Source organism: Genypterus blacodes, unplaced genomic scaffold (assembly GCF_046128005.1).
Source record: "Genypterus blacodes isolate CSIRO-AG114 ecotype Tasmania unplaced genomic scaffold, CSIRO-AGI_Gbla_v1 ptg000344l_1, whole genome shotgun sequence".
NCBI lineage: Eukaryota > Metazoa > Chordata > Actinopteri > Ophidiiformes > Ophidiidae > Genypterus > Genypterus blacodes.
In genome coordinates, this window is record NW_027467128.1 from 52,501 (window position 1) to 65,000 (window position 12,500).

The following is a 12,500-nucleotide window of genomic DNA, read 5'->3' on the forward strand; positions in this document are numbered from 1 at the left end:
TCATTAAGTTACAGACAGAGAGAAGGAGGAGGCCGGAGGAGCAGAATCAGAATAATAATGATAATAATAATGATAACGATCCATCTGGAGGCCTTCAAAGCAAATATATTTATAGGCTCCTTCCCCCGACACACACACACACACACACACACACCCAGCAGGTACGTTTGTGTACAGAAACTCAAAACTGTGTTTTTACTTCAGGGGGATAAAAGAGAGAAACTGTCAGATTTAGTATCCAGGATATGAAACACGAGCCTGCTGTGTGTGTGTGTGTGTGTGTGTGTGTGTCTGTGTCTGGCAGTGTTGTGACAAGAGAAGATCAGTATAATTTTGGTCCTCTGCCAGTTTGCAGACTAGAGGAGTGTGAAGTGAAGAAGGAGAGGAAGAAGAGGAGGAGGAGAGGAAAAACATCCAGAGGGTCAAATATTGATTTTGTTGCCGAGAGTGAGTGTGTATGTGTGTATGTGTGTGTGTGTGTGTGTGTGCAAGAGAGAGCGTGTGTGTGTGTGTGTGTGTGTGTGTGTGTGTCGCTGATATCAATGAATTGACTCTGACAGAGAGCAGCAGGCAGATCTGCTCTGTTTGTTCTTCTAATGTGACAGACGTCTGATTGATTGGTGAAAATTCAGATGATGATGATGATGATGATGACGAAGAGGATCAGTGACCCTGCTGTGTTCAAATCCTCATCCTGTAATTAACACGTCAAGACGAAGAGGAAGACCAGAGGGGAGACACATGGATCCACATTAACTAAAGATGACACACACACACACACACACACTCTTCAGCCACAGTACAAAGTATTGGTGTAACTAATAACATTACAGACGGCTCCGTCCCATTACGCCCTGGCAGCAGCAGCACTGGGCTCATCTAAATGGAATGCAGCCATCACTTATCTGAGCGTTTTCACTTGTTAGGCTCCGGGTCGTTAGCTGGAAACATAAAGATCAGTGAGTCCAACGTTCCACAGGAGGAAACACACATTCATTTCAACAACAATGTGCATATTCAGGACCCAAACGTCTCTGTTATCTGTGTGTGTGTGTGTGTGTGTGTGTGTGTGTGTGTGTGTTCCTCCCGCATGTTAAAGTAAAGATGTTAAAAGTCAATGAGCAGTGAAGTGAATTCCCTCAGCGCCAGCAACAAAAATACCTGATGTCATTAAGGCCACAAGACAGAGAGGGGGGAGAGAGAGAGAGAGGGAGGGAGACAGAGAGAGAGAGAGAGAGAGAGAGAGAGAGAGAGAGGCAGAGAGAGAGAGAGACCAAGACAGAGAGATAGGGAGAGAGAGAGAGGGAGGCAGACAGAGAGAGAGGCAGAGAGAGAGAGAGAGAGAGAGGGAGACAGAGAGAGAGGCAGAGAGAGAGAGAGACCAAGACAGAGAGATAGGGAGAGAGAGAGAGGGAGGCAGAGAGAGAGAGACCAAGACAGAGAGGGAGGGGTCAGAGAGAGAGAGAGAGAGAGAGAGGCAGAGAGAGAGAGACCAAGACAGAGAGATAGGGAGATAGAAAGAGGGGGGGGGGGGAGAAAGAGAGAATGAAAGGGGGAGAGAGAGAGACAGAGGCAGAGGCAGAGAGAGAGAGGCCCGAGAGATAGGGAGAGAGAGAGGGAGAGACAGAGAGAATGAGAAGGAGAGAAAGGGGGAGAGAGAGAGTGTGTGTCTGTGTGTCTGTGTGTGTCTGTGTGTCTGTATGTGTGTGATACCACTAAGTGAAAGCCATCCCAGACTGAGGACACCAGAGGGCCGAGGGTTAAACCCTGGCAGCTACTTCCTGTCACAGGGCCTCAGTCTCTGAGCCTAGGGAGTGAAAGCAGCAGATGAACGATGACGTCGTACTGAAAACTTCTTTTATTGTGTCGTTATAAAACTCAAACCTCTGTAGAAAAAATATGTGGAGCTCAAACAGAGAGACTTTGATCAAACATCAGGAGCGTTCAGAGTGGAACATCAGTCCCTCTCTCTCACCCACAGTCTGTGTTCCAGCAGAGAGACCACATGTGGGGGCGGAGCTTAAAGTGGGACTCTGGAGGGCTCTGGGGTTCTCCTGGTTCAGCTGGGGAAAAAAAGTTTGTGGGAGGTCCGTGTGGCAGCGAAGAGCCGGCGAGCCTTGACCTCCAGGGAGGAACGCCACTTTGAGACGGAGTGGAAACAGGAAGTGTAGAAAAGTCCACAATGTGTACAACATGTTTAACAAACAAAGTAAAGATGAAGCAGAGACACAAACACACACACGTGATCCAGTGAGACACACACACACCACACACACACACCAGCGTATTTACACGCTTCCTGTCAGATCAAGTGGCGTCCGGACCGTGAAACACCGATGGAGCCATGACAACGAGACGGCGAGTGACTGAGGAGACGAGACGACGTCAGGTTCAGCCTCGGCGTCTCAGTCTGTGAGGCCACGTGATCGTGGCGTGGGAGCAGGACCCTGGTTTCCCATGATGCCCCTGAAGCTGCGGGCCGCTCCTCCGGTCCCGCCCGTGTTCTCTACACGCGGCGCACTTGAGACAGAAAGCAAAGGGGAGAGCCGTGATTGGGGGGGGGCGACCTTCTACTGGGTAAGGGGGAGGGGCTACAGAACGAGGTCGTGCGTGTCGCCGTTAGGCCGCGGCCTAACCACGACGGGTGGGAGGGGCTTCTTGAAAAAATCTGTGGAGGGGAGGAGACAAAGTTATTCAACCAGACCTCAAGACCAAGACACACAGAAAGGGGCGGGGCTTAGGCGATGGACAGATGATGGACAGACGGCAGCCATGGACGAGAGGAAGGGGGGGGGGGGGTCAGGGGTCAGATGAAGATGTCTGCCACCATGATGGATCCAAACATGCACCGACCCAAAGAGGAGCAAAGAGATGTTAGAGGTTTACAGATGTTTACAGATGTTTACAGATGTTTACAGATGTTAGATGTTATGGAGCCACAGCCTGAGTTAGTGAGGAGGAGGCAGGAGGGAGGATCAAGGTGACAAGCGAGACTGGGAGGAGGCTTTACCCGAGTGTCTCGTGTCTCCCAGCGGCTCTAGTTTGGGGAGGCGTGAGACTTTGGGCGTGGCCCAGCCCACTGTGGGGACAAAGCAGAGACACACAGGTCACACACACACACCTCACACACACCCCCAGGTCCTCCTGCTGCGTGTCAGGACGCTCACCTGGAGGAGGAGGGGGGGGCGTGGGGCTCTGGGCCGGCACCTCCTCGCCCATCAGGGGGTCCACACGGTGCTTCCTCTTCAGGTGAAGCTTCCTCGCCACCGACGTCTTCTTCTTGCTCTGCTCGCCTGTAGAGACTGAGGGAGGGAGAGAGAGAGAGAGAGAGGGAGTGAGAGACGGTGGGAGAGGAGGGAGGGATGGAGAGGAGGAGGGAGGGAGAGAGGGAGACGGAGGGAGAGGAGGAGGGAGAGGAGGAGGGAGGGAGAGAGAGAGAGGGAGTGAGAGACGGTGGGAGAGGAGGGAGGGATGGAGAGGAGGAGGGAGAGGAGGAGGGAGAGGAGGAGGGAGGGAGAGAGAGAGAGGGAGTGAGAGACGCTGAGAGAGGAGGGAGGGATGGAGAGGAGGAGGGAGTGAGAGAGAGAGGAGGAGGGAGAGGAGAGAGAGAGAGAGGAGGAGGGAGAGGAGGAGGGAGGGAGGGAGAGAGAGAGAGGAGGAGGGAGAGGAGGAGGGAGGGAGAGAGAGAGAGGGAGTGAGAGACGGTGGGAGAGGAGGGAGTGAGGAGAGGAGGAGGGAGAGGAGGAGGGAGGGAGAGAGAGAGAGGGAGTGAGAGACGGTGGGAGAGGAGGGAGCGAGGAGAGGAGGAGGGAGTGAGAGAGAGAGAGGGAGTGAGAGACGGTGGGAGAGGAGGGAGAGGAGGAGGGAGTGAGAGAGAGAGCAGGAGGGAGAGGAGAGAGAGAGAGAGGAGGAGGGAGAGGAGGAGGGAGGGAGGGAGAGAGAGGGGACATTTGAGGAGTGATGTGGTAGAACATGTATCTGTCTCTTCCTCTCGCTCTCACACTTCCTGACAGCTGCTGGACGCTCCGTCTCTCAGAGCGTCTCATATGCTGCCGCTCTGTCGTCTCTGGACGTCTGCGCTCCATCGCTCGCTTTCCAAAGTGAAGACATATTTACACGCGCTGCTGTGTGTGTGTGTGTGTGTGTGTGTGTGTGTGTGTGTGTGTGTGTGTGTGTGTGTGTGTGTGTGTGTGTGTGTGCGTGTGTGTGTGTGTGTGTGTGTGTGTAAGGACAAGCTGTGATGTGTTGTCCTCCATCTGCTGTGAAGAAGCAGCCCGTCCAGCTCTCCACAGACAGACAGACAGACAGACAGACAGACAGACAGGCAGGCAGGCAGGCAGGCAGGTACCTGCAGTGGCGTCTCCTGGCGTTTGCCTGGTGTCGTCGGGCTCTTCCTCGTTGTCCTCTTCACCCTGGTCTTCCTCTGGCGTCCCGTCCCTCTTGGGGCTGCTGGCTCCTCCCTCCTCCCTCCTCTTCCTCTCTCTGTCCTCGTTCTGGAACACACAGTCTCAGTTTGTGGGTCTGGACTTGTAAACAGTGAGAGCGGCGGCGTGTGAACTCTCACCTCTGTGATGACGCTGCTGACGGGCTGGAAGGGGCTGAGCATGTCCAGGTCCTCAGGCTCCGCCTCCTCAGTGACCTGCCTGCCCTCTTGCTCCGCCTCCTCCCTCTCCTGCTGCTCTCTGAGGGGGAACAGGTGGTTACGCTCTGATGACTCCTCCCGTCTCTGCTCCCTTTAGAAGGACGACCCCTGAACCCCCTCACCTCTCCTCCCGTATCCGCCGCACTCGCTCCGCCCGCTCCTTCCTGTCCTGCTCCTCCTGGGCGCGCTGCTCTGCCGTGTCCCTCTGCACACGCTCTGTGATGCTCTCGTAGTCCTTGGCGATGTTGTTGAGGAGCCAGTTCAGGCCGCTCTTGATGGACTTGTCCACCTTCTTGCCGTATCCCAGCACGGCTGAACACGGCTCCTGGAGCGACGGCGAGCGGAGGACAGACAGGAAGACAGACTGATCATCTGAAGCACCACAGCTTCACTTGGTCTCTAAACGTCACCAGAGGGGCTCAGGAGCTACAAAGGCCACAAGAGTTCAGCCAGCTCCAGACGTCCTTGACCTCCTTCACCTCCTCCATGTCACTCACACACAGCAGGTGCAGACGCCCACACACACACTTACGATCTGACAGTGACACTTGTTCTCGTTCACGAGCTTCTCCAGCGACAGGTTCTCGATGATGTCAGCTTCAGCCAGCGCCCCCTCCTGGTCCTGTTTGTTCGCCAGCCTGGAAAGAGGACAGAGAAGAAGAAGAAGAAGAAGAAGAAGAAGAAGAAGAAGAAGAAGAAGAAGAAGAGAGGTCAGAGGTCAGAGACCCCACAGACCCTCAGGCGTTCTCTGTCCTCCACATTGTGAGGAGCACTCACACGAGCACAGGCTTCCCAGCGATGCGTGGGTGCTGCAGGACCTCAGCCATGGTCTCCCTCGTCTCCTGGATCCTCTGGACGTCGCTGGAGTCGACCACAAACACGACGCCGTGAGACTCAGAGTAGTAGTTCTTCCAGATGCCCCGGATCCTCTTCCCCCCGCCCAGGTCGAAGATGGTCACCTCAAACTTCCCCTGTTTCAGGTCCACTTTGGAGAAGCCCACTGTGGGAGCCACGTCCTGAGGGTTCTCTGAGGGCAGGAGAGGAAGGAGAGCCAGGTTACTGAACCTGAAACATGGAGGAAGAGGAAGAGGAGTAATGAAGGTCCTCACCTCCTTGGATTCCTCTGACTGTGGCCGTCTTCCCGGCGTTGTCCAGTCCGACCATCAGCAGAGTCACTTTCCTGTGAGGAGAGAGAAGAAGAAGAAGGCGTTAACATGAGGATTACACACACACACACACACACACAGAGGAGCAGAGCTGTGAGGGTTCACGTCTCCTCCTGACTGAATACTTAACTTCTACACCTGCGCCGCAGAGACATGAAGCAAACTATGAGCTGAGCCTTCATCAGAGCGGCCTGCAGGTCTGAACTCTAACCCGTCTCACCCGCCTCACCCGTCTCACCCTCTGCTGCTCTCACAGACGTGTGGCTGTGGGATTATGGGGGATTTCTGCCTAAACCCAGAGGATCAGGTCCCTTAGAGACCACGTGGGTCCTTACGCTCAGGAGCCTTCACGTGTGTGTGTGTGTGTGTGTGTGTGTGTGTGTGTGTGTGACAGTCAGACTGCTCCTCTGTGTGTGTGTGTGTGTGTGTGTGTGTGTGTGTGTGTGTGTGTGTGTGTGTGTGTGTGTGTGTGTGTGTGTGTGTGTGTGTGTGTGTGTGTGTGTGTCTGGGTGGCCTGGAGGCCTGGAGACCTGCTGACGTGTTAAAGTCCAGGTCATCTGACAGACTCTTATCTACTGTAGGTCAGATAAATGAAGATAAACACAGAAACACAACACAGCTGTGAGTTTAATATGAGGAGGAGAACCACGGGAGCTTCATCTCCACATCCTGGACCTCAGCACAGTCAGTCTGCTTTATACAGATATGAACCTGAGTCTGGGTCAGAGTGTGGGGTCTCAGGTCAGAGTGTGGGGTCTCGGGTGGTCTCAGGTTACAGTTTGGTGGTCTCGGGACTCGGGGGTCCAGCTGTCACTCACCTGGCGGGCTCTCGCCAGCGCTTCAGCCAGTTGCAGCAGTTCGCCATCAGACTAAACATGTCAGTCCGGGTCCAGACTCCTGAGATCAGCCGCTCATGAGGCCAGCAGACACAAGACGCAAGGGGGCCACAGGGCGACTCAACGGGGCCACCGGGCGACTCAGGCGAGCCACAGGCCACCTACATCGGCTGAGTGCCTCCCGGACTCGCTCATTCTAACACCGACAGCAGACCGGAGCAGACCTGAGTAGACAGACTCGACCTGACTGTGATGTTCTCAGATAGCGACGCTCTCAAGCACATCAGATGTTAGCTAACAGAGCTAACCGAGCTAACGATACGCTAACTGCTTAGCTGGTTCTGTTTCGCAGCCGTAATAAGATAAATGTCAACCAGCAGCTGGATAAAATAAAATAAAACTCGTTTTCATAAATCGCCCCATAAAGCCTCATTTGTTGTATCTTCTTCTTCTCGCAGCATGAGCTAATTAGCTTTAGCCGCTTTGATTTGTTTACGCCGTCTGTTTCTGCTGCTTTACGTAACAGCGACTTCTTCTGCTGCTTTATTACAGGCAGTTTGAATGTACCAGAGGATTTAGTGCCCTCCAGTGTTCAAAAGAAGCATAAACACACACAATCTGGCAACGGCAAATCGAACAGATCAATAAATCAACAAATACTTATTTTTATAATCATAAGTAAATAATTAGCATGAAAGTTTAAACTTCAGTCGTCATGTTTTAATGATGTCATTTATATCAGGCTTGTTTTGAGACGACACTGACTCACTGTCGCTTATTTATTGAGATCAGAGTCCAAAGAGCTTCAGGTGTTTTATCACCTGAAGCTTTTTGGACTCACACTCACCAGGAAGAAGCAGGACTTTATTCGCCAAAGTTAGTTGCAATCAAGCTTGGAAGCTTCTAATTTGCCCATTTTGAGACGACAGGGTTCAATATTGGGTACAAATGTATTTTCATTGATATTCATGTTGGTGTTTTCACTCATATGCTGCTGATTTGACATTTAGATAATCACACTGCTTTAGCCTTTAGTCACTGTGTCACTGTGTTTGTTTACTAAGAGTCATTGTGTTTTGCCGCAGATGCTTCTGTCCTCCATCATCATGACTCATGTGTTTGTCTATGGCACCCTGAAGAAGGGGCAGCCCAACCACCATCGTCTGTCTGATAAAGCCAACGGTGAGGCAGAGTTCCTGGCCTCAGCCAGCACCTCAGAGAAGTTCCCTCTAGTGATCGCTGGCGAGAACAACATCCCCTTCCTCCTAAACCTTCCTGGCCAGGGCCAGCAGGTCCAAGGGGAGATCTACAGAGTGGACCAGCAGATGCTGAGGTACCTGGATGAGTTTGAAGAAGTCCCCAGCATGTACCAGAGGACTGTGGTGAAGCTGCAGGTGAAGGAGTGTGAGGGAGAGGAGCAGCTGTCTCCTGGGAGCAGCACAGAGGCCTCTGTGTACAGCACCACCACCTACCAGCCACTCTGGCCTTCTCTGCCCACATGTGACAGCTATGACTCCCAGGGGCCTCACGGGCTGGAGTATGTTCCACACACACAAGCCTGATGGAGTTCCACACATTTTCAGATGAATAAACTTTACATCTGAGCTTCTATACTTGCAGTTGTTTCATTTCTCTTATATGAACTCTTATGACAGCATTATAACTTTACAGCCAGTAGTTGTTGTTGTTCCTACCTCCATGTGTGTAGATGAACACATCTGTCTTCTTCTTGTGTCTCGGCCTCAAACACACAGCGACACAAAGTCTCTTCCCTGTAAACTTTAAACTGGAAAACACAAAAACAGATCAACATCAGATTGTAAAGCTACTTCAATAAACAATAGTGATGTCATCAAATAACAGAGTGATGTCATCCACACTGATAACACAGTGATGTCATACATTCCCTAATCTAGTTCATCTTTGGCACGTTCATAGGAACTGTGAAGCTCCGCCTCTGCTGGACTGGAGGATAAAGAAGAACAAACCATCTGTGTGTCAAACAGGAAGAATACATTTGTTTTAAGGTCATTCCTTGTGTGTTAACAGTACAGGGACACTACTTCCATTCATCAAGAACACACAACCAGCTTCAGCATCAGCATGTGGAAATACACACACATATGACAATACCACTGCAATGAGCAGCAGCAGCCTGCCACAGACACACACCCAGCCTGGGTATTGTTCTCATGTTCAGGTCGCAAAGGAGCTTTGAACCGGTTCTGCCAGCCGAGCGGTGCTGACCTGAGTGGCTGAGTGCCTGAGGGGGGAGAAGCTGTTAAGGGAGGAGCACATGGAACATGATCTCTACCTGAGGAGAACTTCTTTGCCTGTCAGATTATGGTTTGTTGAAATATATAATCAACCATCTTATTGTTGCTACCACATCATCACTTTTTCTGTATTTGTGAGGTTATGTTCTTACTTTAAAGTAAAGTGTTGGGTTGTTGTTGGTTCTGTATCTGTAAAGAACAAACTCCTGGCTCCCTCTCGTCGCTTTGGTGCCCCCTGCTGGCGCTGCTTTTCTGTCCACATGACGACAGGTTTTTCACTGCGCATGCGTCGCACATCTTCCAGCGTTGAGACCGAGCCGGCGCCCTCTGGTAAGATTTCCACTTTATTGCATTTTAAGGATTTGAAAGTCTCAGATCAGATTCACGGTTAGGCAGCAGATTATAACGAGAATAAAGCTCAGGAGAGTTTAGAGGCGCGGAGACTCTGAGCTCCGTGACTGAAATTCACTGATGCCGCTGATCTGACAGTTAGAGGATCAGACGCATTTAGTTCACCGTGTCTCTGCTGAACTAAAGATCTGAGCTCAGTAACTGTGTTTGTTTACTGAGAGTCAAAGTGTCCCTGTGCTCTGCTGCAGGTGTTCCATCATCATGACTCATGTGTTTGTCTATGGCACCCTGAAGAAGGGGCAGCCCAACCACTACCGTCTGTTTGATAAAGCCAACGGTGAGGCAGAGTTCCTGGCCTCAGCCAGCACCTCAGAGAAGTTCCCTCTAGTGATCGCTGGCGAGTACAACATCCCCTTCCTCCTAAACCTTCCTGGCCAGGGCCAGCAGGTCCAAGGGGAGATCTACAGAGTGGACCAGCAGATGCTGAGGTACCTGGATGAGCTTGAAAGTGTCCCCAGCATGTACCAGAGGACTGTGGTGAAGCTGCAGGTGAAGGAGTGTGAGGGAGAGGAGCAGCTGTCTCCTGGGAGCAGCACAGAGGCCTTTGTGTACAGCACCACCACCTACCAGCCACTCTGGCCTTCTCTGCCCACATGTGACAGCTATGACTCCCAGGGGCCTCACGGGCTGGAGTATGTCCCCCGACACAAACGAGTCTAATGGAGTTAGCCCACGCATTTTAATACAAAATAAATCTATAGATGTAGTTTTGGTTCCTTAGGTTCTTTCTTTAGTAACTCTCCCCCAGCTCACAGTGCTCAGCCCCCACCAGCGCCTCACTGCGGTCCTGACAAACAGGCAGCAGAACAACCGGTGAGGCTCCAAAACTCACACTCAGGGATGTGGACTCTCTTCTCCCTCCACTGAAACCATGGATGTCTGTCAAAGCCCTCACGTCATCCAGCAGAGACGTTAACAGCAGGTGCAGCCAGAAGGACCTGGAACTAAATGTGTTGACAGCAGCAGATCACAGTGGAGCTCTGAAGTCTCAACACATTTCCTCACCTCGTTCCTTTTGTTCCTTTTCACTGGATGCTTTTAGATAATCAAACATATCATTTTTTGTACTACATCATTAGTTTCCATTGTATTAGATTCTGTCTGTCTGAAAAGAACAAACTCTTCGCTCTTCCTCGTCACTTTGGCGCCCTCTGCTGGCTCGAGTTTTCACTGCGCATGCATGGGAGACTCGTTCCGGTAGGATTCCGCTGCTTTTACTGCATTAGTGGGGATTTGAAAAGTTATAATAACGATCGATACATTCATTTTTGGCGTTTACAATCACAACATAATCGATAAGTCCTGTTTTATATCCAAAATTCAAATAATGGGAAATTCTTACAGTAAAACTTCGTTACTGAGCAAACAAACTGGAAACAAAAGTGCATTGTGACAAAAAGCAGGCGCTGAATGTGGGCGTTATTGTAGCGCGAGTGTGTTTGACTTCTTTTCTTGTTATTTTGTCAGTCAGTCTGCGTGTTTGACCTCAGTGAAGCTGCAGATAAACGCATCTTTGTTGTGCAGATAAGATCAGGAGAGTTTAGACTAAAGCTCAGCTACACTCGTGTATCTCAGAGGATGTTCATGTGGCTGAGTTCACTGATATGCTGCTGATCATCTGACATTTAATAGTTCTCTGTGTCTCTGCTGAACTAAAGATCTGAGCTCAGTAACTGTGTTTGTTTACTGAGAGTCAAAGTGTCCCTGTGCTCTGCTGCAGGTGTTCCATCATCATGACTCATGTGTTTGTCTATGGCACCCTGAAGAAGGGGCAGCCCAACCACTACCATCTGTTTGATAAAGCCAACGGTGAGGCAGAGTTCCTGGCCTCAGCCAGCACCTCAGAGAAGTTCCCTCTAGTGATCGCTGGCGAGTACAACATCCCCTTCCTCCTAAACCTTCCTGGCCAGGGCCAGCAGGTCCAAGGGGAGATCTACAGAGTGGACCAGCAGATGCTGAGGTACCTGGATGAGTTTGAAGAAGTCCCCAGCATGTACCAGAGGACTGTGGTGAAGCTGCAGGTGAAGGAGTGTGAGGGAGAGGAGCAGCTGTCTCCTGGGAGCAGCACAGAGGCCTTTGTGTACAGCACCACCACCTACCAGCCACTCTGGCCTTCTCTGCCCACATGTGACAGCTATGACTCCCAGGGGCCTCACGGGCTGGAGTATGTGGAGCCCGCCCTGTGGACCAGAGGAGCTCCAGGGTCCTAAAACCACGCGTTAGGGTCAGCAGGTACATTAGGCTGTCACTCTTTACATCTGTGTCGAAATGACATCATGTACTGTCAATCAATCATGTCTCCAGGTTTGGAGAAGCTTCAGTAGACATCATCCTTTAACATGTTGATCCACTTGTAGGTAGATGATCCTTGTTTCTGTGGTTTATAAACATTAATAACTTAATAAAGCTTAGACTTCAGGTTCTAACAAGTCTGAAACTACTGTGATGATGTGAGCTTATGTCACCATGACAACTAGACCAAAACAACAAGTCAGCACATGTTTTGCATATGAACATAATATTTTCTAATTTTTATTTAAAATTGTAAAATCCAGAAACTGGAAGACGACAGAACAGAGAGAGTTTGGCAATGAGATGGATTTATCCTCTTATGGAGGACGGAACTCACAGAGAGAGGAGGAGAGAGAGGACGAAGCAGAAGGATTCACAGTGTATCAAAGAGTCGTACAAAAGGCCTCACACACACACACACACACACACACACACACACACACACACACACACACAGGAGAGGGGGCGGGGCTTACATAGAGATTGTCATACAAACAGAAATACTCTCATCGGCAGGAGTGTGTTCATACACACACACACACACGTTTATGAACTCTTACACTCCCACACACAGTGACACAGTAACACAACACACAGACCACAGCTGTGCATGTGAACACACTCCATGGCACAGAGGCTTCAAAAAGTCAACAATAAAGGGAAACAATGGCAGTGTGTGCATGTGTGTGTGTGTGTGTGAGTGTGCTACCATTTGGCTGACGTACAAAAACATTAAAACTACTTTACACATAAAGTGGAGGCCTGTCGCTCTGGACAGTTTGTCTCTAATCAGACAGGAGTGGTGCAAATAACATACGGCAGCTTCAGAAAGGGTGTGTGTGTGTGTGTGTGTGTGTGTGTGGATAAGGTGGATCAT

The 12,500-nt window shown here is 50.9% G+C and overlaps 5 protein-coding genes across 7 annotated transcripts in view; 3 read left to right on the forward strand and 2 right to left on the reverse strand.

The window, feature by feature from the left end:
- Positions 1-1,846: 1,846 nt before the first annotated feature.
- arl13b (ADP-ribosylation factor-like 13b) lies at positions 1,847-9,375 on the reverse strand. 3 transcript variants are annotated; one of them, XM_076137962.1, is made up of 11 exons: positions 9,073-9,375; positions 8,339-8,430; positions 5,752-5,822; positions 5,420-5,669; positions 5,175-5,280; positions 4,765-4,967; positions 4,565-4,682; positions 4,349-4,493; positions 3,168-3,302; positions 3,011-3,079; positions 1,847-2,668 (listed from the first exon to the last, which is right to left on the reverse strand). In XM_076137962.1, exons 3-11 carry the CDS (start codon positions 5,804-5,806, stop codon positions 2,592-2,594), a joined length of 1,158 nt encoding a protein of 385 aa, XP_075994077.1. In that variant the 5' UTR covers positions 5,807-5,822; positions 8,339-8,430; positions 9,073-9,375; the 3' UTR covers positions 1,847-2,591. The 3 variants fall into 3 exon arrangements, with proteins under 3 accessions (XP_075994077.1, XP_075994076.1, XP_075994075.1); XM_076137961.1 differs by lacking the exons at positions 8,339-8,430; positions 9,073-9,375 and adding an exon at positions 6,627-7,153 and having other exon boundaries at positions 1,847-2,520; XM_076137960.1 differs by lacking the exons at positions 8,339-8,430; positions 9,073-9,375 and adding an exon at positions 6,627-7,153.
- LOC142988728 (gamma-glutamylaminecyclotransferase-like) lies at positions 7,739-8,206 on the forward strand. The gene has a single exon (XM_076137959.1). The coding sequence runs from the start codon at positions 7,751-7,753 to the stop codon at positions 8,204-8,206; it is 456 nt and encodes a 151-aa protein (XP_075994074.1). The 5' UTR covers positions 7,739-7,750.
- Positions 9,376-9,428: 53 nt separating the features above from the next.
- LOC142988727 (gamma-glutamylaminecyclotransferase-like) lies at positions 9,429-10,099 on the forward strand. The gene has a single exon (XM_076137958.1). The coding sequence runs from the start codon at positions 9,533-9,535 to the stop codon at positions 9,989-9,991; it is 459 nt and encodes a 152-aa protein (XP_075994073.1). The 5' UTR covers positions 9,429-9,532; the 3' UTR covers positions 9,992-10,099.
- A 754-nt stretch (positions 10,100-10,853) lies between these two features.
- On the forward strand, positions 10,854-11,770 carry LOC142988726 (gamma-glutamylaminecyclotransferase-like). The gene has a single exon (XM_076137957.1). It carries the CDS (start codon positions 11,065-11,067, stop codon positions 11,539-11,541), a length of 477 nt encoding a protein of 158 aa, XP_075994072.1. The 5' UTR covers positions 10,854-11,064; the 3' UTR covers positions 11,542-11,770.
- Positions 11,771-11,822: 52 nt separating this feature from the next.
- The window catches only part of LOC142988725 (FERM, ARHGEF and pleckstrin domain-containing protein 1-like), a 19,392-nt gene continuing 18,714 nt past the window's right edge, over positions 11,823-12,500 (reverse strand). The window contains exon 27 of the mRNA XM_076137956.1: positions 11,823-12,500. This exon is cut by the window's right edge and continues 262 nt beyond it. The gene's annotated coding sequence lies outside the window, so the exon portion shown is untranslated.